Genomic DNA, 26,909 nt, shown 5'->3' on the forward strand with positions numbered 1-26,909 from the left:
CCCAAAATTGACCTTAGACTACATTATTGACATATGACTATGGTAGGGACATTAGATTGTGAGCTCCTTTGATGGACAGTTAGTGACACCACTTTGTACAGCGCTGCGTAATATGATGGCGCTATATAAATACTGTGTAGTAAATAATAAAGAATTCCTGGGCTCAGTGCTTGGATTTCAGTAAGTACTAAACTATAGAAGGGAATGTAGGTGAGTTTAGGTCAGTATACAGGGATGGGGGGAATTCGAGCTACTTCATATGAAGTATACTTATTCTTTGTGATTCTTTGCACTGACTAGTATATAAATGTGTGCAGGGGGACCCTGTCTTCTGGCCAGTGTTTGTCACTGATGCAAAATACTTTACACAATACATAGTGGAAATTCTGATTCCTGACCACCTGCTGGTACACAAACAAATCCACCCATTTAATATCAAGTCTGCTCAGTGTCCATTTACAGCATCCGGATGTTGCCTAACATGTTCTGCAGCTGCAGTCATCTGAAATCTCTGCTGTAGAACATAGTTTGTAAATCACTCTACAAGTCGACAAAACATCTGATCTTTTCTTTAACTGATTCTCAGTTTACTGCAGTATAGGGATGAGTTCTATATGAATTGCAGGTGCTGTCAGAAATACCCAATCAGATTTTTGCTCCTGTACACCTTTTACAAGTGCATTGGACATATACACCTCCACGTCTCCTTCTCTTTAGGTTTTATGTATCATTCACAGGCTGCCATGAATGAGTTTGTCAGCTCTTGAATGTTTGCAGATTTAAACCAGTTTATGTTCTCAGCTTAATGTTTGGGTGTACGGATATCTCCCTTGTAACAACTACACCACTGGTAAAGGCTCAGGTTGGATGTGCCTGCAGTTGACATGCTACATGTACCGTCTCACCCACTGCTACCCATAGGGAATGAATGGGAATGGTAGTGAGCAGTGAGTAGTGCCCGCAGCTGCCCGCTGTCTTATGGTAAAACTCTGGTTCATTAAGGCCTTTTTAAAACCAGCAGTTAACTTCAGCAGTATACCACACACTCAATCGCGCTCCCATGCAACCAGTTGGGAAGCAACCACCGTATACCTGCTTTTTCTTCAGAACCACACTTCCACCATAGACGAAAGTGTAATGCATACACAGCTTATGCTCCTGAGAGTGTCTAGCTCCAAGGTTTTTTGACTGCAAGTATGAAAGAGGCCTAAGAAAGAAAGGCGACAGCCACTCGAATCCAGGAACTCCTGTTTCCACCACCTGTCTGAACTTTGCCTCAAACCCAGCATTGCTTATCACGGGGGTATCCAAACTTTTTGCAAAGAGGGCCAGATTTGGTGAGGTGAAAAAGTGTGGGGGCCGACCATTCAGCCTGACATTCTTTGAATTGTTAACATTAGGGGTTAGTATAGGCGTGGCCTGCACAGATCCTGCACAGCACACGCCTACTTTAATAACGTAGGGGATTCCCTGTGCACACATGGGGACTCCCGTCCTGCCGATTATGCCTGCCGAGTAACGGGCCAATAATTGCAATGTGGTCGATCTATTCGATATAAAAAAGAGAGAGGCTGCGGGCCGGTGCAAAAAAAAACACGGGCCGCAATTTGCCCCTGGGACAGACTTTGGACATGCCTGGCTTATGATGTTGCTGATGTTGGATTTTATTGCTGTCTGTGTCCAAGATTTCCCCTCACTTTCTGTCCTACCGGTAGTAACTAAAGAACAGGAAGTAATGGAAACTCTTTTTTAGCAAGCAAAAACAATGAAACAGGTCCTAGAAGAGCAGAGAAAGACTGAGGTTATAGTTGTTGAATGAGGAGTAACTTAAACAATAAAAATGTCTGTATAATACTACGCAGGACCCTCCTTCGGTTACTTAAACTTTAAACAAATAGCTCATGCTCAAATGAAAACAAAAATGAATTAAACCTAACATTTTCCCAAATTATATTATTATTATTATTATTAATAATAATAATAATAATATTAATTAACCGGATTTATATAGCGCCAACATATAACACTACATGTACATTAAATAGGGGTTGTAAATGACAGATGAATCCAGGCAGTGACACTGGAGGAGAGGACCCTGCCCTAAAGAGCTTAGGTGAGGGAATTAACACACATTAGGAGGGGAGATATGTAGTGGTGGGAAGTAGTGACGGTTTCAAAAGACAGAAGAAGATGGGTAGGCAAATTTCAAAAAATGGGGTTTGAGTGCTCTTTTAAATGAGCAGAAGGTAGGAGCAAGCCGAATAGCATGAGGAAGACCATTCCAGAGAGTTGGGGCAGCTCTAGAAAAGTCTTGGAGCCGTGCGTGTGATGAGGTTATGAGTGAGGAAGTGAGGTGAGTGAGGATGAGTGAGTGAGGAAGTATATTATTACAAAATATATCATTTAAAACCAATTTTTAATAACAATTTGTACACCAGATGAAAAAAGAGTACAAACTAAGAAAGGGTTCCAAATGGGGTTCTAAAGTTGTGATTTACACTTTTTAAAGTGTTTACTTGCCTATTTTATCATCTATTATTGTTGCTATTTTAGGTTACACTCCCTAACCCTTCTTAGCTCATAAAACATCCCCTCCACCTCTGACTCTTTTCAGCCTCTTTGCTGTTTCAGATAAGAACTCACACAGAGAAACAAGAGTTTCTGGGGAATTGCTGACTCTTGTTGCTTTCCCTTCAAAGTTAATTACAGAAAATGAAACAAGGCTCCAAAATTCCCCAAACAGCATGAGATAAAGCTGCCATGTGTTGCAAGCAGAGGAGGCTGTGGATTTATTGCAAACGGAGGGAGTGGGTGAGGTCCAGACAAGGCAGAGATATACTTCTGTGTGATTCAAAAAAGTACAGGTTCACTTGCCTTTCAGGTCAATGTGTGATTCACAATAATGAGGAATATTGGCAGAAAAAGGAGTAGATTTCAAACAGAAAGCAATCATAAGCATCCTTGCTGCATTTCAAATGAGAAATACTAAAATAGTAAGTGCTGATGAAACACACAATGTGCACGTAAGAATGGAGGGCTTGGAAATTAGAAAATTTTACCGTAAAAAATATTTTCTGCAATTTACTGTAAATTTCAAATTTCATCTTTATCGACATCAACAATATACAAAACAAAACGGATTACCAATGTATCCGCCCTGGATTCTAAGAACTGGAATGATATCTGGGATTAGTGTGACTCGGGATTACCACTATTTGCAGGTAAAATCCACCCCGAGTCACACTCGGGATTACTGCTAGGGGGTTAAGTTTTTACCCCCCATATAGCCAGGTTGTCTTAGCGTTACTTTTGATTCTGCCTTCTCATTTACCCCCCACATTCAGAACATTTCCTAGTCACTTGCACCTGCGCAACATCTCCAAAATCTACCCCTACCTGTCCCCAAAGACCACCAAACTCGCTCTTATTATCTCTTGTCTGGACTACTGTAACCTCCTCCTCTCTGGTATTCCACTAACCCGACTCTCTCCTCTACAATCTATTATGAACGCTGCAGCCAGACTCATCCATCCTTCCCACCGCTCCTCTTCTGCTGCATCTCTTTGCAGTCCTCTTCATTGGCTTCCATTTCACCCTAGAATTCATCTTAGAATTCAAGCTCCTGTGCTTTGCCTTCAACGCGTCGAACAACTAAATGCCTTAGAGCTACTGAGATTTACCGTATTTTTTGCCATATAAGACGCACTTTTTCTTCCCCAAAACTTAGGGGGAAAAGTTAGTGCGTCCTATACGACAAATGTGTTAAAAAAAATAATTAAAATATTATACTCACCCGATACCCGATCCTGCGTGTGTCTCTGGCTGCAGCGTGTCTCTCTTCTCTCCTCTGCCAGCATCGTGTTTTCTCCTGTCTGTAAAGCAAAGCGAAAGAAGCCGGCACAGCGCCCCCTGCTGTTCCCTGTCCTAACTGCCGTACAATAGAAAAAAAGCACAGAGTGATCAGAAGGGGAGTTTGAATGACAGAGTGATCAGAAGGGGAATTTGAAAGGTACAGAGTGATCAGAAAGGGAATTTGAATGGCACATGAGTGATCAGAAGGGGAATACCGGTATGAATGGCACATGAGTGATCAGAAGGGGAATAATCTTTCAGAAACTTTTTTTCTAGATTTTCCTCCTTTAAAATTGGGTGCGTCTTATATTCCGGAGCGTCTTATACGGCGAAAAATACGGTATGTAATGCTTTTATGAATGTTTTATATTGAATGCTTCATTAAATTTTAAATTTGAATATACATTAGATTGAAGAAGTTGGTTTGATAAAATACCTTAAAAGTCCCATTAACACTCACCCTCCATTAACATTAGCTCATTAACCTCGCGCAACCAGAGCCCTGGGGACGGTGAAGAAGTATTCTTCCACAATAAAGGATTGCACGCCCTGGCTGTTGTCACCAAATATTTTACAATCGAATTTACAAAACTTTGTGAGGCCAGTCATGTAGATACAGTTCAAAGGTATTATACCTTATAGATTAATGTTTCTCAAATAGGATTTGTGGAACCCTAGGGTTGCTCCAGAGATAAGGGTTCCTTGAGGAATGAGCAATTTATGTTTCTCAGGGCAGTTTAATAGATAGCAATGATCTTTTTGGCGATCTATAAAGGTGACGCCTTTCCATTGGCCAGCAATTTAGGAGGTAATGTTCCTACTGACCACCACACTAATGTACTGTAAGCTGTGGATTTAGAAATTATAGAAGGGCTTTCCTGAAGACCTGAAAACAATTTCAAGGGTTCCCCTACATCAAAAAGCTTGAGAAAGTCAGGGACATTATAAAATATTCCAAGTAAACGTAAGCTATTGCCATGGAACGTAATGTCTGGCCTGGTCTGGAAGAGCTGGTAGACCATCATACCTACTGAAAGTAGACATGAAATAAAATGATACGTGACAATAAATAAATAGAACATTGGTTCTCATCCAATACTAGGGTTTGGTAATGTGGCTATTCATCTGGTTCAAGCTGTTATACCAGAGCCAAAATATCAAATTCAGTCAAAAGTCCATCAACTATGTTGACCATTTTTGGCCACTTGCTGGCTATCTTTAGACTTGAGAATACTTTAACAGCCTTTATGTAGCTTATCAATCAGAGGCATCCCAATCAAAGTTTCAAGACGTTTATTTTAACAGTATAATATGCATTAGTGACATTGATACCAGGGCTGCACTTTTGTTTGTCAATTGAAAATAAAAAATAATTATTAAGTTTGATAATGGGTAAAGGTAATGTGCATTTTTTTTACCTGAGTTTAGGACTTATAAAAAATAGTAATAAAATAATAATGATCGGAATTCTTTGTAAGGATTTTAATCATTACAACAAAATATTTTTAACATGAATAATCCCAGAAAATTCCAGAAATTTTATAGCAGCAATTTTTCTTGCATGACTAAGTACTGAGAAAAAAATGATGTCATAAAAGAACAGACAGTAGTCTGAGGTATGGTTGCCAAACCTTGTAAATATTCCAACTTAACAATTTAACAAATATGTACTTATGATTAGCATTTTGGTTATTGACACACTGGTAATAATGACCAATGTGTCTGAATCTGTGATGCACATAGATTTGTAATAAGTTTAGGTTGTCTGCAACTCTCAGCTCGGCAACTCTCAGGTTGTCAGCTACAGTGATTATAAAAAAGGTACACACCCCTATTAAAATGCCAGGTCTTTGTGATGTAAAAAATGAGAACACAATAAATCATTTCCCAGCTTTAAAGTGACCTATAACCTGTACAATTCAATTGAAAAACAACCAAACCAGTTATAGGGAAAAATATACAAAATGAAAAACTACGATAAGTCAGTTGCATAATTGTGCACACCCTAAACTAATACTTTGTGGAAGGGCCTTTTTATTTATTTCCAGGTTTCAGTCTTCTTGGGTAAGAGTCTATCAGCATGGCACATCCTGTCTTTGAAATTTTAGCCCACTCTTCCTTGCAAAAGGGCTCCAAATCTGTCAGATTGCAAGGGCATATTTTGTGCACAGCCCACTTTAGGTCACACCACAGATTTTCAATTGGATTTAGGTCTGAGCTCTGGCTGGGTCATTCCAAAACTTTAATTTTCTTCTGGTGAAGCCAATATTTTGTTGATTTTGGATGTATGCTTGGGGTCATTATGAAAGGTGAAACTCTTCTTCAAGTTTAGCTTTCCTAGCAGACATCTCAAGGTTTTGTGCCAACAGTGGCTGGTATTTGTAACAGTTCATAATTCCCACCACCTTAACTAAAGTCCCAGTTCCAGCTGAAGAAAAGCAAACCCAAAGCATTTCTTGCTTCCTTATGGGGAAAGTAGACTGGAGTTCCTAAAGGTAGATAGGAGGAACACTTAATTTCCACAGAAACAAACTGTTGTGAGGCTTCCTTATCTTCATACTGCATGCCTTTGCAACTGTAACTTAGTAGTATTTTATTCGATATACAGGGGCATGTCGTCTTTAAACTAGCCAAGAAATTCATACCCATTCTTTATTAAACCAATTCAAGAATGGATGCATTTTTGTTGTAATTTAATTTGTGTGAAATATTTCAGTTTAGAGATTTTAGTTTTTGTATCTCTTTGTTATATAATAGGAGTCTCCAGGATGAAAATTGAGAAGACTGATCAAAAGGGAAGGAGGGCAGGCATGCATGGAAGTCGAAGAAAGGCGATTAGGTATGGAGAGAGGTACAAAAGAATGACAAGGAAAAGGTTAGGATGGATGGGGGAAGAGAAGAGAACAGGTATGGTTGAAGATAATTTTAAGGGTGTAGGTGAATGGTATGATGGAGATATAACAGAAGGAGAGTGTATCTGGAAGAATTACCAAAGAGTAGAGCAGGGAAAGTATGGAAAGAGAAAAAGGAGAAGGGGAAAGGAAAAAGCAGAGTTGGTTTAGGGGTAAGTAGGGAAACATTTTTAGAAAAAGTAGTCAGAAGAGGAGAGAAGATAATAATGAAAATTAAGGTTAAACGCGAGAATAAGAAGAAGAATAATAACAATAATGATAATAATAAGAAGAATCACAGTTAAGAGTAAAGTGGAGAAGATTTGAAGTGAAAACACAGAAATGAATGGAAGAGAATGATGAAGAAAAGTTGACATGGATAGAAGTGGAGTAGATTAACCAGGGAAGAGAATGGGTATGAATGGAAAATGAAAATGATCACAGTAAGGAGATGAGTAGACATGAGGTGAAAGCAGAATAACTAGAGACAAAAGTGTGTATCAATGGAAGAGAATGCTCATAGTGAATAAAAGATTGGACATGAATGGAATTAAAGCAGGATAAGTGGGCATGGACAGAAGTGCAGGAAAATGACTAACCGTATGAGCAGGAAGTAGAGACGAGTGGATAAACTCCAGTACATTCACCACTGCACAATGCATAGAGCAGTGAGTTGAAGAAACAAAGCATAACAAAAAATGGTGCCTAGTAGAAAAGTGTGATGCTACTACCTAGGGCTGGCACAATGTTTGATGCAAAGACCTGGAAAAGGGTGGAGCAGTTATCCTGCTGAATTTTAGATGATATTGATTACTTTTAAAGACATTGGGGTTGGTTTAATAAGGAAATGTAGGCTGTTCTTACAGCAAAGTGAAAAACTCCCTTGCATGGGGTATTTTACATAACACAGTATTTAAAATGAAGGTCCACTGACTTCAACCTTCCAAATTATGTGCAAGGAAAAATCATGTAAAACTCCAGACATCACTGTGTCTGCCTTTACTTCCATAGACCCCCCATTCCTCGGGGCTGTTCTCATTTGGATCCTGTGCCGTCCTCTGCGCCAACTTTGTCCACGCTGGGTGCCGCCATCTTCCTCCATCTTCTTTCTTCTTCTGGCTATGTCACCCAATCTCGCACTGCGCAGGCGCAAGATCAGTTGACATTGACTGCTGTAAATTAGAAAAATGAGTGACAATCTCAATGAGCATGTGTGAGATTGCATTTTCTTTACAGGAAAAAAGTAATGTATTCCATGGGGCTTCTAGCTGATCCTTCTCCGCATGCCCTATCTCGGGTATGCACAGTGGGATCAGCTAGAAGCCTCCAGGGATATATGACGTGAGTATCCCAGGAGGCTCTGCATTCCCATTCTGTCTTAACAGGTGCAGCGGTAAAGAAAGAAGGGGGCTTCACCCTTTTTTTTTCAACATAAAGGATTTAAAAAAAAAATTATTTTTATTTTACATATTAGGGTTGTCTACTCTTTTATGTAAAGGAAAAATTTTGAAATTTTTGTGAACATGTAATATAATGGTTTAAATTCTCACTGTGCGAACACTTTTTCATACAATGTCTTTCCTTTGTGTAAGGTATAACATATCATCCAGCATTCTCACACATTCCTCACCCCACCTCTCTACTTCCAATGTGAAATGCAACCACAATGTAACATTTTTTCTCTAAAGGTATTTTCTTTGCCTTCAAATAATGCTCTCCAATAACAGTAAAGAATGTAGACTAAACAGTGAACAATCATTTTCCTACAATGTGCAGGATGAATTCAGTTTAAAAGATCTTATGACTGTATTCCAAAAGAATAATGTCTTTCAGATACCGGCAGATTCTTTTTTCCTATGAAGTACCAATATTCAGTTTATAGAAAGAGAGAAACGCAAATGGCGCAGCTGTGAATATTAAAGGCAATTATATTCTGGAAATAGCATGTACTGAAGGATGTAACAAAATGTATTGAGAATTACTGGCACACGGTGGCTATCAGAACTAGTAGTTCCTTGTTCTGTGTCACCAGGGAACATGGGAAGCAGTAGTTGTATGAACATAATCCAGAGGTCTGGAGACTTTGATCCAGTTATTCACTAAATGCAGCAAGCAAGTATATGGTGCTCAGGACAAAATAATTCAACTTATGAATAGCACTGATAGGCAGTAATTTGTTATATAATATTTTGTCTCTGTTTAATATCTGTCCCACAATTCTTTTAATAATGGCATTAAACAATCTGGGCTCTGTCCAGTACAGGGTGATTTAGGCTAAATAGTTTTCAGTCCACAAGTGATTCATAACACTCTGGTTTGCATTACTGGCCAATCAGACATTTTGGCTGAACATTAATTAGTTGGTTAAATGTTCAATCTCGAAAGAATGGATTATGACCCTGGGGAGTAATGGAGGCACCGGAGAAGCTGATCATAGATCTTAGGAAGAGGAGGCAGAGAAGAACCAGACCATGCACAACAAAGGAGGAAATAGAAGGTAGTACATCAGATGGACCTGTACTTTGTGAGGAATAGAAGCCGGAAAGGAAAGTGGTTTAGGTCCAAAGGGCAGAAAAGTATGTCAGCTGTGTATGAAAAGTAATGGAGGAAAGAAAGATGAAATAGCTGCCATGGAACACTGAGAGAAGCAAAGTAGGAACTGTTAGCAGAGAAGAGAGAAAGACAGTATCTGTTAAACAGATTGTCATGGACATGTGGAGGAGAGGGGAGGCAGATTGTGATCTGATCATATATAGGGAAAAGGAGAGAATGAAAGCATAAAGGTGACAATCATTGATTTGGGCGAAGGAAGAACCATTCATGAACTCCATCTAGGGTGGGGCTTGTAGGTAATAAGCAGAGCTCAGCACATGCAGGACTCCTCCACATTTATTCAATGTCAGTTGGCACCTCTCCCAATTGTAGCAGCCAGAGTACTGTGTTGTGTGACAACACAGCATGGGTAGAGCAATATAGCCGAAACTGGGATACAAAAATTGTGACTATGGACTGGTTTCATGCAGGAAAATCACTTAAGTACTCTCTCCTGTCATTTTGTTCAATTCATTACATGAGTTGGCTTATGTGATTGCCTGAACAAAATGACAGGAGGGAAGACACTTCTTCCAGATCCTTCCTGTCATTGTGCAGCTGACGACGGCTGCTGCCTGGTTTGGCACAGCCCACGGCTTGGTACCAGTCCATGGCCCAGTGGTTGAAGACTCCTGCTAAAAAGAACAAGGAATCAGAAAGTCTGTAGTGTTGAGGATCATCATGTGCTGTGAACATCTGGAAAAGGTTAAGAAGCATCATGAGCTGTAAAGAGTTGGCCAGAACCTACACTGCACTGGCAATTTCCAGAGAGCAGCAATAGAATTCCCAACAAAAAGATACTAGTTTTGTTATAATTATATTCTCTATCCTCTCTGCAGGGCTTTTTTTTTTTTGCAACCTTGATTTCTCCCTACTTTACCCAAGGCTTTGCTGTGGAATGAAGTGCCAAGTGTATTAATATTATTGTTATTTGTAAACAGTATTTTTAGAGCGCCAACCTATTACACAGCTCTTTATATTAAATAGGGAAAGCAAATGACAAACAAATAACGACAGTGACACAGGAGGAGAGGATCCTGCCCAGAAGAGCTTACAGCTTATCTAGGAGGTGGGGGAAGTAGTACACAATAAGAGGGGGGATATGGAACGGTGGGTAGTAGTGACGGTTTTAAAAGACATAAGAAGACGGGTAGGTAAGGTTGGAAAAGATGTGTTTTGAGTGCCTTTTAAAGGTGCAGAAGGTAGGAGCAAGCCCAGTAAGACGAGGAAGACCATTCCAGAAAGTCGGGCAGCTCTAGAAAAGTCTTGGAGCTGTGTGTAAGATTAAGTTATGAGTGAGGAAGTCATTAGTAGGTCATTAGAGGAGAGAAGAGAGCCCTGGGGTTGTATTTTTCTAGAAAGGTAAGTGGGACTGTGGGGAGATTTGAAAGCAAAGCGTAATATTTAGAATTTGATGGTTCTGAGGTTAAAATGGAAGCCAATGAAGAGGATTGCAAACAGCGGCACAGCAGAGGAGGAGTGGTAGGAGGAGTTAATGTAAAACCGCTCTTAACTGTGATGCCCAGCATGCCTAAACCTTGTAGAAAAGCAGCTTTTTCTTGCAATGAAAGGGCCGCATGGTTGGCTCAGTGGTCTCGCCTTTGCAGCACTAGGTCACAGGTTCGAATCTTGGCCAGAACTCTATGTGCAAGGAGTTTGCAGGATCTCCCTGTTTCAGACTGTGGCAATGACATATGACTATGACAACAGATTGTGAGACCCTTTAAAGGGAAAGTTAGTGATGTGACTATGGACTTTGTAAATCACTGTGTAATATGTTGGCAATATATAAATACTGGTTAATAATAATGGGTTTTCCTTGTCATAAAATGGGTAAGAAAAGCAAGCATACTGAAGGTTACCTTAAACCACCAGCTAAACAAAACTTTTCAAATGTTATTGCGGAAAAGGTAGCATTTAGAAACAAATGTGTTTTATTTTAGTAAGGACAATGTGGCTTTTAAAACAGAAAGAAAAGCGGAGTTATTGCTTTAAATAATTAATCACATTCCTTGTTTATTTAAAGCACTAAACCGAATTGTTAATGCCAGTAGCACAACCATAAATTATACCACTATGATATTCGGGGACTGATTGAGTAATAGTTTTACAGGAACTTTATAAAAGGCACTCAACATTGATGCAACTCATTCAAATACAAGATAAACAAAAAAAAAGGATCAGAAGTCAACCAATAAATGCTCAGGCTCTGTAATTATGACTGCTCCTTTGAGCAGTGAAGGGTGCACTGGTTGCAGAATGTGGTCATAGTAAAACATTGTCATCCTATAGTATGAATTTTAATTAGGAGAGGATCAAGGGGCTTATAGGGGACCTAGTGGTTTAGTTCCTGACCACAGAGCACAGCACAGCAATCAGCAGAGGTGTTAAAGTGACAGCTTCTTAAGCTCATTAGACACACTACATGAACATGAACAAAATGGGTGGTGAGACCACTGACTGGAGCATGACCTGAACGTGACAATCCAAGAGAAAATATACAGTGAAAACACATACCCCGCACTTGGCTGATTGCTATAAACCAATGGGCAGCAGACACACTGCAGTGACCACAGACTTCCACTTGATTTAATAGGTCTTAAAGACCTGCTAAAGCCTGCTGATATTTTAAGAATGCGGACATTAGACAACAAACTGTCCACAGAAGGCTTTCGTTCCGCTAGCCTTCAGATATTTGTTTTTCGCAGCGTGTTATTTGACAGCTGCAATCCCAGTTTAATTGAACTGCAGGCCATGTCTTCTGGTCTGAGTAGCAGATCCTTTCTTAAAATTTAGGCTACAAGTGGAAAGCAGTTACAGAAAGTACTTTTCTGTAAAGGGTGAGTGCTTAAAGTGTTGAATGAAATATGAAGGCCGCTTTTACCAACTTCTAATTCCAGAAGTAATAGTTGCCTGGTTTAAAAATCTGGAACACATATGCAGGGAGGGACTTCTGATTTTCCTAAAATGAATATTTGCTGTGGAATAGTGACTAAAACTGAAGCCAGAGGGTCAGCAAAATAACAAGCTTGGCAGTACATAATAATTTCACTTACTGTCCCTCAAAGTAGCTCACGATCCAAAGACTTTATCAAAGAGCCATTTTGTAGGTACGTCAGTTAACATAGCAGTATGTTTTTAGGACCACATTGCCCAGAGAAATTCCTCATGCAGCTCTATGCAGATAGAGTGCACTGACCAAAACTCAAACCTGGCATCATAGTGTTGGAAGGAAAAGCGCTAGCTAGCTACTGGGCCCCTATGCTTCTAGACATGGTCTATTTTAAGGATTAATACTTACACACTCAGGATTTATTTCCTATATTTAAAATGTTCTTTACAGACTTATGTATATTTAGTCCAGCAGCCTTCTCACATGTCTCACCAAGTCAATTTCAGGCATGTACACAGCTTGCAAATAAAAAAAAAAAATATAACAATATATTAACGAAAACAGCATTGAGGTTTGTATAGTTTACATCAGCCTAGAGTTCTGATATAAATGGAAAAAATAAAACCACCCCTGGACTGTTTTTTGTACCTACCTTTATCCATGGGTGGATAGCAAAAGAACTCTTTCAATAAATTTTGCGAAATTAAAAAAAAAAGAAAAATGAAAACCTACTTCTTTGTAGGTTTTTAGCAAATGTGCTTATATTCCATGTTCCAGCCCTTTACAGTGCATTCTTCCATCTCCCACCTTTTATGTTTCTTCAGTACTGTCTCTTACAGAATTTTATGCTTTTCTGCACTGTATTAAAAAAATAAACATACTACAAGGAGTTAATGATTAAGATCAATGCTTCTGAATCAAGATCACCTTTTGTGATCCCTTCAAGGTACCTAAATTTAGGCAGAGACATTCTTCTAGTTATATTGCAAAGTGAAGGTAAATGGCGAATGGTCAAAAAAGATCTAATGTATGCTAAACTACCACTGTTTTTTTTTATTAGGGCTTCAATATATTATTATTATTACTCAGTATTTATATAACGCCAACATAATATGCATCGCTTTACAAAGTCCATAATGATGTCACTAGTCCAACATCTTTGTTATCTCATTATAGCCTTTTACAATTTTTACAACAGAGAAAAAGGGTTCTAACTTCAACTTTTATTGCTGTATTTGCCTTCTTGCCCACGGAACAGCTGCTTCCCTATTCCTTATGAAGCAAAATCTCCCTTTTAGAGTAATATGTGAAAAAAAAACCCATAGGAAATGTCAGCTCTTCTACATTACGAACAAAAGTTTCCTGCTTTCACACCGCATTGCTCTGGTGCTTCCAAAGTAACAGCCATACCGCTCAGTACAAGTGTACTCACACAGACTTATATTACAGAAGAAGAAATGAGGTATGATTGACCTGGTCTGTTACTGATTACCAAGGCTACGTAAAGATGCATGATTGAGAGCTGTACATACATCGATGTTCTCTTCGATGGGGAGGGGGAGAACAAGCAAGCGGCATCTAGCTCAGCTCTCTTTCCTTTACTTGAATTGCTGTTGTTCGTCATTCATGGATCCGCCAGGATGGATCTATGAATGACGACAGACGGCCGCTGTACACACACCAGATTCTCGTCCGATACTAGCCCTGAAATGATAATCGGATGAGAATTATCTGACGTGTGTACGTAGCCTCAGAGTGCTGGGTGAAACTGCAGTCCACATTGTCAGTGTTCAACCCAGAAAGCTTTTCTAGCTGAGTGGGAAGAAGTTGTAGGTGGGTGGCAGGCCTGTATTGTTACCGGACTCATCAGTAACCACCCAACAGCTGGGTGGTTCCTGAAAAGTGCTGGGTGGTACGCCCTGCTAAAAGGGTCTGGGGAGAACACTGATTGTTCTACAAAGTCAGATTTAGATGCCCTGCTTAATCCACACAACACAAAAAGAGGAGGTAAGACTATAAAATGTAGGTTGTACAATGTACAATATCCCTAACTGCAAACCTACTATTGTGACTTTATTAAGCTTTAAGACCATGTAGACAATGTATTTAACTTTAGAAAGTTATCATTAACCAAACACCATTTTTCCATTACCCAAAATGAGACAAGGCATGTAATTTCTCAAAATGTAACTTTTATTATTTATGTATATAAATAAGACACCATAGCACCATACACATAAAAGAAAACAAAGTCACAGAGCAGAGGGAAGTGGAGGGAGAAAATAAATCTATGTTTAAACTGCAAACATAATGCTGCCTAAAAAAAGGAGGTAAAGGGACACATATCATAGCACAGGGAAAATTTTGATGCAACCAAATTGATTGGTTCCATGAATGGATTCACTCTGCTGCCCCATTCATATGAAAAGATTACAAAGTTAGCTTTTTATTATTTTTTTTCTCATAGAAGTGGAAAATCTCCTGAATAGTAAATTCTAGAAATAGGATGGGGTGTTTTGTAGGACTATGGGTGTATTTAATTCAGCACACAATAGTAATGCTTGCTACAAAGAGGAGAACCTCTAGTCCAAGACAAAGAAAGACTTGATGTCTGCCCTACCTTATATTACCAACCATCACAACAATATAGATTGAGTTCATTAATGGATTAAGCTCAATTGCATCTCTACTTTTATATAAAAAAAATGATTGTTTGCAATATCCAAAGTGTCTATTTTGTAGCATAGTATAGTTATCAATGGACACTAAATAAGATTTGCAGCTATTCAAATGTTTGGCTTTTAGCGGGCAGGACTTTGTTCTATAGGACTGAGCTCAGTTGTTGGTTGACCCCATGTTCATACCCCATGGCTGATCCCATGTGATCCCCCGATGGCTCATCCTATCCTCTTGTGATTTAAACTGAGAAGTGGTGAGTGAATTCTATTCCACTTTATCATGCTGAATGGAGGTAATGGCCAAGAAACACCTCCTATAAAGGGAAGGTAAGTGCAGTCTGCATGTTGTCCACAAAGGAATGAATGCAGTAACTGAGGACTCTAAACTTAACTTTTCTGAGCTGCTAAATGAAAAAAAAAATCCATTTGCTGATTACCATTTACATAAATTACTTAAAAAACAATATACAAATTGGATTTGAAAAGTGTCCCTGCAATCTACAACACAGGCTGCCATTTTTCAGACTGAAACCTGACAAATGCAGCCCAGCAAATCACTAAGAACTGGTAAATGATGTGAAGGCAAGCTCCTAGCAAACTGGTAAGCTGCCTTCCAGTCCAAGCTATACAATGGCTGCCATTTTTGCTAGCAGGTAACAGGTACACTTTAATTTTGATGGACCTCATGTTTAAAGATCGTGGCCACATTTGCTCTGTGTGGGGTATGAGAATAAAGAAAATTTTATAAAGTGTTTTCATCTTTCAAGTCAAAAAAAAAAGTGTGGATCTCAAAACTTGGACCTTTAAAAGGTTAAGACTTTCTATCACACCATATAAAAAAACAGGGAAAATAAAATTAAAACAAAAAAATATATATATATAAAAACGTATACCTGCCTTCTGACTCCAACCCACATCAGAAATTGCATAGGATATACTTGTGCAAGACAACAGCCTACCCAGTTTTGGAATAATCACATCTGAAATAACGCAACAGGTCTGCAGTGAACACACACTCAGATATCATCGTATTTGTGTTTTAAGTAGTCCTTCATGACCCTGGCAATGGGGAGCTCATCCAGTAGCTTGAGGTTCTGCAGTCCTATACAGTGGCGAATTTTAATCCGACATAAATCTTGAAGAAATCGGGGCTGTCCTGGTCGCAGAGAAAAGATAAAAGTATTAGAATATTACCAATACATGCAATCATCATATAATAAATAAAACCCCCTTTATGTATGAACTGGAGCAAACTTGAGCAATCCAATGCTTATGCATAAGCAGACAAAACAAAAAAGGCAAGCTACTCAGAACTTTTCCATGAATTTGGAAATGTCCCCAGTTGCTTTCCAAATCTGTGACCAACAGTGCTACAGATCATGCTAGGCCATGGTGTTGTAAATAGCCTATAAGGTTAACATAGGGTAAGGTAGGGTAACGTTTTACCAAAACTACTATGCAGCTTATATGTGTGCAAATTATTATTATTACACATCATATAGCACCAACATATTATGCAGGGCTGTACAAAGTCCATAGTCACATCACTAGGTGTCCCTCAAAGGGGCTTGCATTCTAATATCCCTACAATAGTAATATGTCTTTTTAATACAGTCTAAGGTCAATTTTAAGGGGGAGACAATTAACCTAACTGCATGTTTCTGAAATGTGGGAGGAAACCGGAATACCTGGAGGAGACCCACGCAAACACAGAGAGAACATACGAACTCCATGCAAATAGAGTTCTGGCTGAGATTCGAACCTTGGACCCAGCGCTGCAAAGGCCAGAGTGCTAACCACTGAGCCACCGTGCTGCTAATGAAACCACATGTAACAAATAATATATCTAATAACCCAAAATCATTTTTTACATTTCAGATAACTGGAGAACTGGTGTTTTCTAACCATAATACTGTAAGTGCAATTATCAGACAAATGTCCACCTTGCTTAGACCAGACTGGAAACCTCTTATGATTAGTTGGTAAAAATGTGTATTTTTCCAGGAACAATGGCTTTTGCCTGTCTTAAGCTTTTGTTGTTAATCCTGTAATGTATTAAAGCCAGAGCTCAGAACAGTGTGAGGTTCCTTAGAAGCAGTGTCAGGATCACTTAGTCATTCTTGGATGAATATGAATGAAAGCACATTAGAAAAAGCTGGTAACAGAAAAGGTTGCTGGTATCTGGGAAGAGTCTAGGTTGGGTTACATGCTGACTCACGATTGGGAAATATGTTCTTAATAAGTATACAAATGTAGCTACAGAGTGATCAAACGAAACTGCTAAATGTGATTTTCAATATATTTATATTAATTTTATGTTTTTGATGTGCTGTAAAAAAAATGTGATGGTTAAATTTAACATTAGGGCTTGTGTATAAAAGAAATATGCCCTAAAAGTACATTCATCTTCGAATTGAGATGCTTCTCACCTCTTTCTGGGTTGCTTCGGAAATTCTGTTTACTTTTATCAGGAGAAGAACTTTCTTTGTCACTTTTAACAAAGTTATAGCAGGCTTTAAGAAAAACCTTTTAGAAATACTTAAATATCTTTGAAAGCCCTTCAGTAGCTTGTTTAAAGTGAAATTCTGCACTTCAATTGAGATGTATGGTGCACTGCAAAAGTTTTAGGTACGCAATGTTTTACATTAAAATTGAACTGAAATACCAAGCAATAATCCATCTTATCAGCCTGATTGAGCCAGGGAACTGTCAGGAAATCCAGGCTACCCTTCTGTGTGCTGGGAATGATTGAACTCTCACGCACCTGTGTTGGGGTTAAGTCATCTCGGCATGGACAATCAAGATGACAGAAGATCTTAAGGAGGAAGAAGAAAAGGAAAATGGTGGCGCCCAGGGATGGAACAGGGAAAGGCTTAAACAACAACAAAGTACAACAATACCTTACCCTTCACAAGTAGATACAAAAAAATAATTGTCACTCCCCATTACAGATGTGCCATTCCTTAGATATACTTACCGCTTATAACTTCTGTTCTAAGCAGGTCTTCTTCCAGCTCTCATAATAATAATTTGTTTCTTATTAATTAATGGAAGCTGGGTCTACTATTGATCATGAAGTAGACCAAGCTGAGTTGCAGCTCAGGGAAGTGGACTGCAGGGAATTAGAAGTGGTAAATATATGTATTAAATGTAACATTTTTTATAGGAATATATATTGATTTCCTCACTGTAACTGAGAAGCACAATATATAGTTTATGTTAATGAATGAACTTATAAAATTGCATAATCAGAAAAATAGCTAAATAAACTAAAAATAAGGTGAGTCTACCCTTTGCTTATAAGACGGCGTCAGTTCTCCTAGGTATACATCCATGAAATGTTTTATGTTTATGGAACTTGCCAGGGAGGTTGTGTTTTAAAAATCTAAGAGAAATAGTCACAGTTACTTTGTGGATTAGGGGTTCTTTCACATTCATGGTGGAAAACTGCATGGTAGGCTGTTCTCGGGTGCACAGCAAACTACTGCTGCTGAGCACCTAGGAACAACATACCATGTTGCAGGTAACCACATTTGCATGGTGCAAGAAATGGCACAGCCAAAAGCAACTTGTTGTGTTGTGATCTGCTGCAGCCATGTGGGAAAAATAGTACCCAACCACTCTCACTCACTTTGATGGTAGAGGTTGGGGCCGTGGTTAAACCCACAGCACAACACTGCAACTCACTGCCGGTCTAAAATGGCCCTTCGGCTGTGTACACATTAGATTTTTGTTGTTGGAAAGGATCTTTCATGATCGTTCCAACAACAAATGTCTGAAAGAAGAATGAACGAGTGTTGTACATACAGCGCCTTTCAGTTCTATGGAAAGAGGAGGGAGAAGAACAAGCAAAAAGCACCCTGCTGCGCTCTCCTCCCTTCACTTCCATTGCAGTCGTTTGTCTTCTGTCCTTCATGGATCCACCAGGACAACGTCGCACATCCTCTGTACATGTTAGATTCTCATCCACTCATCTCGCCAAGATCATCTGACATGAGTACATAGCCTTCGGCTGTTTTAGTTGCTCTGTCTCCACCTGTAATCTTAGAAATATTGGGATACCTAAATAATTAAATCAGGGCACTGTGGGAGCCATACCACTCTTCCAGAACTCCTAGTGCTTTTTGCAGAATCTTTATCATTTTCGCTGTATGTTTGGGGTCAATGTCCTGCAACAAAATTAATTTTCATGCACACCAGTTGTGTTTTAAAAGCTAATGCGGCGTTCGGAAATATTCATCATTCTATATGTATAGGTCCTCATTATTTTTACTATGCTTTTCACACAATTTCACATATTTATACACTGTATTCAAAACTAGGGCTCTTTCCTTTCCAATATAAAATTTGTCAAAAATATGCCCCCAACAGACTTATACTGAATGTTTAGGAAATGTTTGGGTCAGAACCCCTGTGGAGTTTACACTGCTATGCAAGATTTCCCCTCACTTACCAGTACAATGACACAAATTTTACTAGACTGGAAGTAGGAGGGAAATATAATGGGGGCAAAGAGAGCAAACAAAAGCCGACAGTAGTTTTAGCTTAAAATTGCATTTTAATTGCAGTGTTTTCTATTTGGGTTTTCCATAACTTCCTCTCTGGTCAAACTGTTGTCACTGGGATAGAAGGTGAGGGAAACTTTTCTAATGGGGCCTGCTGGTATAATAGTAAACACTACAGATTCCAACTCTAGCTAAAAACATAGGGGGGTCATAGGGGTCTGAGAAAGAAAACATAATGTGTGGCACAGAACACAGGCATCTAGCATGGAGGTGATGAATACTAAAATGACTGGCAGGGGCTATGTTGCCATTGTTTTCATTCCTTCTTGCATTGTAATACTTCTTGTTGTCTCAGTTAAAAACCAATAAGAATTATAAAATATAAAATGACTGTCAGAGCCTGCAGAGCTGAGAGGAGACAGACCAGGACCACTGTAAAGAGGAGAATCAGTATGCTAGTATTTAAAAAATTCCTCGTACAAAAAAAGTGCAATGCCTCATTTAGTTCAAGAATAGCGATCATTGTTCTGGTGTGTATCTGTTCTGCAATCCTGCCAATACCCAAAATTCTAGCATTGTAATAAAATTAAAGAGGAAGTAGAATTACACTGTGTGTGTGTCTGGGACTAATACAATGCAAAACAGCAACAGATTGACTTTCAGGCAGATTGCATATCTTTCCATGACTATCCAACCATGAACATTACAAGAATGTATGACTGGGTTTCAGCAACAAGTATGAGCTCAACCCCTGCTGTTTCTCAGCTTTTAGAAATATGCAGACTGATCAGCAGAAAAAGGATCCCATACTTTATGGCAGGTGCCCTATGTGTAGAAGCATTGCTTTTCTGGCACCAAACATGAACCGTAAAGCTGTGTGGCTGGGATTTCCTGCAGGGATGTAAGCCTCCATGAAAACAAATATGTAAAACACCTTATAGTCACAGGGGCCTCATAGCTTTAAATGGGCAGCCCCATTCACTATCCAGCCATAACAACGCAGGACATCTGGCAGTGTTTGTTAACCATGTGGGTCCTTTCAATCCTCATCACATGGCTGCAATTGGGCTTTGCACAGATGTGGTGTCTGTTCATGTCATGTGCTGTTCTATTGTGATGGAGTATGTAATGCAATATGTAAAAGATTAACTCCTAGGACCTTATTCCTATATATATATGTGTAGAACTGCACAGGGTAATAATAACTACATTAGTGATGGATGAGAATGTCCATATAATACAAGATATATCACTTGTGCTTTGGGGCTTTATTGTGTACTGTTAGTGCTTCAGAAAAAAATGACAAATACTACAACAGAAATCTTTATAATAAAGTCATTACCCAAACCATATGTACTGGGGTAACCAGTCAAGGACAGATATACTAATAGACAAAATAAATGGGAGCATCTGATGGCCAGGGCACTGTTACTGAATAGTACTTGGCTGATCCCTGTTGGTCTCAATCTAAACCTAAAACTAAATACACTGAAACTCAATAGACAAACACTAAGTAAATAAAAATTTTAGGATATTAATCTGTAGGTGTAAGGAAATGTAATTGTGAACTTTACCTGGTTTGGTGCAAATTAATGCAACGACAGGTGGATAGGAAGTGTAACAGAAAGTTAACCACGAAAGAGGGAATGGTTTTACCACAGACCAGTTCTTTGTTCACATTCTTCTAAACTTTTTTTTTTTTATTAGTCATTTTGCTAGGGCCCATGTACTGTACAGTACCATGGAAGGACCTTCAGCCCACTCAGGTTTCACAGGTAGTGGCAAAAAAAAAAAAAAAAATGGCATGTTTTGTTTTCTATTTAAAACCTTTTTCTTGTGCCATTATTTTTATTCATAGGTGTCATATTATTATTACACAGTCTTTATATAGCGCCAACATATTACGCAGTGCTGTACAAAATCCATAGTCATATCACTAGCTGTCCCTCAAAGAGCTCACAATCTAATGTCCCTACCATAATCATATGTCATTACCACAGTCAAAGGACAATTTTGAGGGGAAGCCAATTAACATAACTGCATGTTCTTGGAATGTGGGAGGAAACTGGAGTACCCGGAGGAAACCCACGCAAACACGGGAAGAACCTGCAAACTCCATGCAGATGCTCATATTTCACCCTTTCTGGGAAGTGGTATCCCTGTCTTCTAAAACACACTAGTTGCTTCAAAGTTAACAGCTAGGCCGTACCATTCTATTGCTCTGTCATAAAGATGACACGCTGTACTAACCAAGAAGAAAGTGTAGAAGGGACAAGCAAGTTTTAAAAATACCCAGGCATGTCAAAATTTGTATACTAAAGGACCCCGTGGTCCTCTAGGGAGGGCTTTAAAATAAATGTAGGCTTTTGTATTGGAATGCTACAGCCTGCAAAGTAGTGTCCAGTTTACTTAAATATATATATATATTTATATATATATATTAGCAAGAAACATTCAACTAAGACAGAATTTAAAGTAAACATACACAAAATATCGTCAGTGTGCATATTGTATGTTTTATTTTATGAATATTATTAATAAACAGGATTTATATAGCGCCAACATATTACGCAGCGCTGAACATTAAATAGGGGTATGTGTGCAAATAGATAAATTGGCGGCGCTCTGGGTATGCTGGTTGCTCTGTAAAGGAACATGCTGTACCGTACTACTATATTATTTAACACCACAGGTCTAAAGTATGAAATTGTCAGAACTAGGGACATAAGTTTTTTTTCCCATAAACACTAATACACTGATTTTATCTACAATTTTTCATATTTGACAACTCAGAAGAAAGCATGGATAAATGTAATAATAAGTACAAGTCTAATTTGAGGCATATTCTGCAAATGCAAACTAATATAAAATGAATTTATGTCTGAGGCCTGCCAGAACAGACTATTGATCACATGTAATATGCAAACTCACCACAAGGTGGTGTGGACATAATTCTATAAGCAGTTGTAGGTAGGCAATTCATTAGGGGAGGAAGTCAATGCGTTGGCTGAGCTCTGGGATCCAGCAGTGAAAAAGTAGGGGATGTTTTAGACTTTAGCTGCTCTGTACAGAATGCAGAATACATTCAAGAGCTATGTGTTATTTAAACAAAACCGAATAATACTAATTTCCACTTTTACCCTTATTTAAAGTTGCCATCTATGGTAGAGAGATCACAACTGTTTTAATTGAAGCGGATCTAAACACAAAATTTTTACTTTACAGAAAAGGGTAGACAACCCTTATACGTAAAGTAAAAATGTAATTGATTTTTCTTTTTAAGCGCAAAAAAAGCAGTGCAGTGGCAATCAAGACAGAATGGGAGCGCAGAGCCTCCTGCGATACCTACGTCACGCATCCCAGGAGGCTTTGGTGGCTCCTTTTTGTGCATGCCTGATCTCGGGCATGCGCAAAAGGAGCATATTTTCCATTCCAAGGGGAAAGAGATGCCAATCCCACGCATGTGCAGTGAGAACAGCCCCTTTCAGCGGGACTAAATATCATCCGATATCGCACCTGCGCAGTACGAAATCGGGTGATTTAGCAAGAAGACCGGAAGAGAAGAGTGAAGAAAGCAGCACCCGTGGCTTGGTCAGCGCCGGGACGAAGAAGAATTCTAGGACTACACTGGACTGGATCGAGGGAGGGTCCAGCGCCATCCAGGGATCTGCGGGATAAAAGGTGTGTGCTTTTTTTATTTTCACTTTAGTTCCACTTTAAAATTACATTTGCAGTTATTTGTCCTGCTCACCATTTTTATAAAGTAGTGATAAGTCTAATTGTCACTTTATAGATTGCCAGATAGTATTTGCTGCTTTAGAAGAACTTAGAAAATGTCACAGGCAACACTGGGGAGCGGTGTCACTTTTGCAGCTGTTTGCCACTTTAAAAAAAAGGGGGAAATAGTTACTCAATTCAGGTGAATAAAGTTTTTATTGTGACTTTAAAGGTACAATGGCATTTCTTCTCTCTGCTTGCAGAAGCTTGGTTGTTAGGGAACAAATTTCATTTCTACTTTTAGAAATATGCCAAGTTACTATGAATGGAGAACAAAAAACTCACAAAACATTAATTATTCTCCTAATTACCATTAAGCATCTAAAATATATAATATCACTTTTGTTATGGAAAATATACATTTATATTGAAAATGTTGTATGGTGAGTTGAAGGGGGTTGGAACAGATACATAATATGTAGATTTGTCAGATACTGGAAGGCCAATCAGTTACCCTAATCACAAGGCAAGGAGAATCAATGCGCCTGATTTATTAAAGAGCTTCAACGCTGGAGAAGATAGACTATCATGGGAGAACCTGAGTGATCCAACAACCCTGGAATGGATCTGGTTTAGAAATGAAAACATTTGTCAACCTATATAGCAAATGATTTTTAAGAATTGCATTCCAGGTTTGCTGGATCACCCAGGAGCACCCATGATAGTCTATTTTCTCCTGTCATAAAGAGCTTTAATAAATTAGTTCCAATGTGACAAATTACATGATTTTACCAACTCATTACACAACAATATCCTACAATAATTAGCCTCTTGCATACCACAGCCTTGTACACAGTGAACTACAATAAAAGGGTTAAATAAATTTTGTTCACCCTATAGAAAACAGCTGAGTGTATGAGAGTATAATGGATCATTCATTCTTATATAGAGCAAATTACCTCAGGCTCATTATTCTATGTTATTCCCCACACTGTGATCTTATCCAAGATGTTTATCATTTTGTGGCCTCTATATAAAGAAGTTTTTTCTTTGCTTTCTTTAAACCTGACTCTCTGTTCTTCAAAGGAATCTCATTTCACTGGTCAGTACTCGATCTTCATCACAGAGACATCCAATGTCTTGCCAACACTTAGGGAAAGATTTATATTCCCACATTAAATCAAAGTTATGAAGATTTAATGCTAAAAAGGCACAGTCCTTTGAACGGTGCTGGCATGCTGCAAGCTAAGTGACGTTCTTCATTTAATGGCTTGCACAACCTCGAGAAACTCCCAAGAAGATGAAGAACTTAATCCCCCTCCTTCAAACTGACACATGTATGTTTGGTCTCCTAGTAATACAATGATTGGTGCTTAGTGACCTACAATCTACATTCAGGCATCAAAGCAAAGAGAAGAAAAGGGCCATCGTTCAAAATATCAATCACTATATCTCTGGATTGTCGGTGCAAGACTTACAGAAAAGGTCTAATACAGCAATGAGATCGTAAAGCAATCTTATTGCCAGACCTCAGTTTTTTTTTTAAAGAAAATCTTGCAGCAACGGTGCATAATACGCACATGCGCGTGTTCCCACTATGAATAAGTTAAAAATATTTTTTCAACTGTGTAACTATTGTAGGAATCTGACCACTTCCTAGAAGTGTCAATAAAGTAATAGGAAAGCGTTATTTAAGGCACAGTAGTTTGCACATAGGAAAATACAATCCTGTGCTCTTTGCTACTCCAACAAACCTTCTAATGACCCCCTCACTCATAACCTTGTCAAATGCAGGACATCAACATTTTTTTAGGGCTTTCCCAACCCTCTGTAATATCCTATTCGGCTTGCTCTTACTTTCTGCACATTTAAAAGAGCACTCAAAACCTATCTTGTCTAACCGTCTTCTTCTGTCTCCTAAACCCTCGCCACTTCTCATGACTCCATATCCCCCCTCCTATTGTATGCTGCTTCCCCTCGTTTTAGATCGTAAGCTCTATTGGGCAGGGTCCTCTCCTCCTCCTCTGTCATCCCCTATGTTCAGCACTGCGTAATATGTTGGCGCTATATAATCACTGGTTATTATTATAATTAATCATAGAAATGAACAAACTGGCTGACTCTGAAGTTGATTGGAAAGTCTAATAAATAAAGCCAAGCACATACGTCAGATAATCATCAACCAAGACAAACGGTCATGCTCGTCCCAGGCGAAAATCTGACATGTATACAGCGGTCTCCTGATGTCATTCATCAGTTCCCCACAGCAGACTGATGAATGGTCAATCGAGAACAATCACTGTTCACTGATATGAGAAAGAGCACAGTATGGTGCTGTTCACTCGTCCTGCCCCTTCCCCACTCTACTAAACAGGGCAGTGTCGTGTATACATCGCTCGTTCGTTCATCTGTCATTGGAAACGATCACAAAAGATAATTTCTGTCATTCATCGGACGTCTGCAAAAGACAATAGTAATCTTACACTGACATCTGAGACTATCTCAAACAATTACTTTGGATGTCCCTCCTATTGTGGGATACTTCACCATCTCTTAGATTGTAAGCTCTTCAGGGCAGGGTCCTCTCCTCCTCCTGTGTCACAGACTGTTATTTGCAACCCTTATTTAATGTACAGCTCTACTATAGTGCACTATATAAATACTGTTTAGTTGTAATTATTATTATTAATATTAAGGAAGAAATGTATCGAAATGTTATCATCTCTATTTAATGTACAGCGCTGCGTAATATGTTGGCGCTATATAAATCCTGTTTATTAATAATAATAACAATGTCAGTAATTACAAGTACTAACAACTATTAATCTTTAAAACAGATTTATGGCGAGACTGTCTTCAAACAAAATATTGGAACTCCATTTCAGTACTGCTCTCCCTAATTAGCTTGAAATAGCAATGAAAAATAAAGTAAATAAAGTTGTTAAGAGAGAAAATGGAACAGTTTGTCTTCAAACATGGGCAATCAAATGCTGGGGAAACAAGTACGTGTAGACTTAGTCTAAAACACACATATTCAGTATACAGGTCCACTTTTCCAGAGATATGTTCCATGAGCAAATGATAACTAGCCTGCCCTCCTATAAAATCCCATAGCATTTTTAACAGTTTCAAAGACACAGAAACCTTAAAAAATAACAAAAAAACAAAAAACTGTGTGCCCCCACACCCCCTCTTAATGGAGGAATATCTGATTTTACTATTTGGCAGTATTTATATAGCGCCAACATATTCCGCAGCGCTTTACAAAGTCCATAGTCATGTGACTATCTGTCCCTTAAAGGGGCTCACAATCTAATGTCCCTACCATAGTCAAATGTCTATAATACAGTCTAGGGGCAATTACGAGGAAGGCCAAATAAATTAAACTAACTGAATGTTTTTGGAATGTGGGAGGAAACCGGAGTAACCGAAGGAAACCCACACAGGGAGAACCTGCAAACTCCATGTAGATAGTGTCCTGGGCGAGATTTAAACCTGGGACTTAGCGCTGCAAAGGCTAGAGTGCTAACCACTGAGCCACCATGATTAAAACAAAAATGTATCCCTTTATAAAAAACGCAACCACAGCTTGAACAGACATGCACTGTGGCTCCTTTTTGGTCACTATGCCTTACAACACATTCTTTGGCCAACAAGGAGGAGAAGGTGGCTGGTCAAAAGTTCAACCATGCAGCTTCTGTTGCAATACTCATATAAGAGAGCCCTGTGATTTGGAGTTATGTTGCCATTCAGGAAATGCACTAAACAATTATCAGCAAGG

General features: G+C 38.9%; 1 protein-coding gene across 4 annotated transcripts in view; it reads right to left on the reverse strand.

Annotated features, from left to right (window-relative positions):
- Positions 1-14,400: 14,400 nt before the first annotated feature.
- Positions 14,401-26,909, reverse strand: part of ASB7 (ankyrin repeat and SOCS box containing 7) — a 30,684-nt gene continuing 18,175 nt past the window's right edge. For all 4 annotated transcript variants that reach the window (XM_072402653.1, XM_072402655.1, XM_072402654.1 and 1 more), the window contains exon 7: positions 14,401-16,062. In XM_072402653.1, coding sequence (XP_072258754.1) covers positions 15,923-16,062 — 140 coding nt within the window. In that variant the 3' untranslated portion in view covers positions 14,401-15,922. The remainder of the gene's footprint in view (positions 16,063-26,909) is intronic.

Source organism: Pyxicephalus adspersus, chromosome 2 (assembly GCF_032062135.1).
Source record: "Pyxicephalus adspersus chromosome 2, UCB_Pads_2.0, whole genome shotgun sequence".
In the NCBI taxonomy this organism is placed as follows: domain Eukaryota; kingdom Metazoa; phylum Chordata; class Amphibia; order Anura; family Pyxicephalidae; genus Pyxicephalus; species Pyxicephalus adspersus.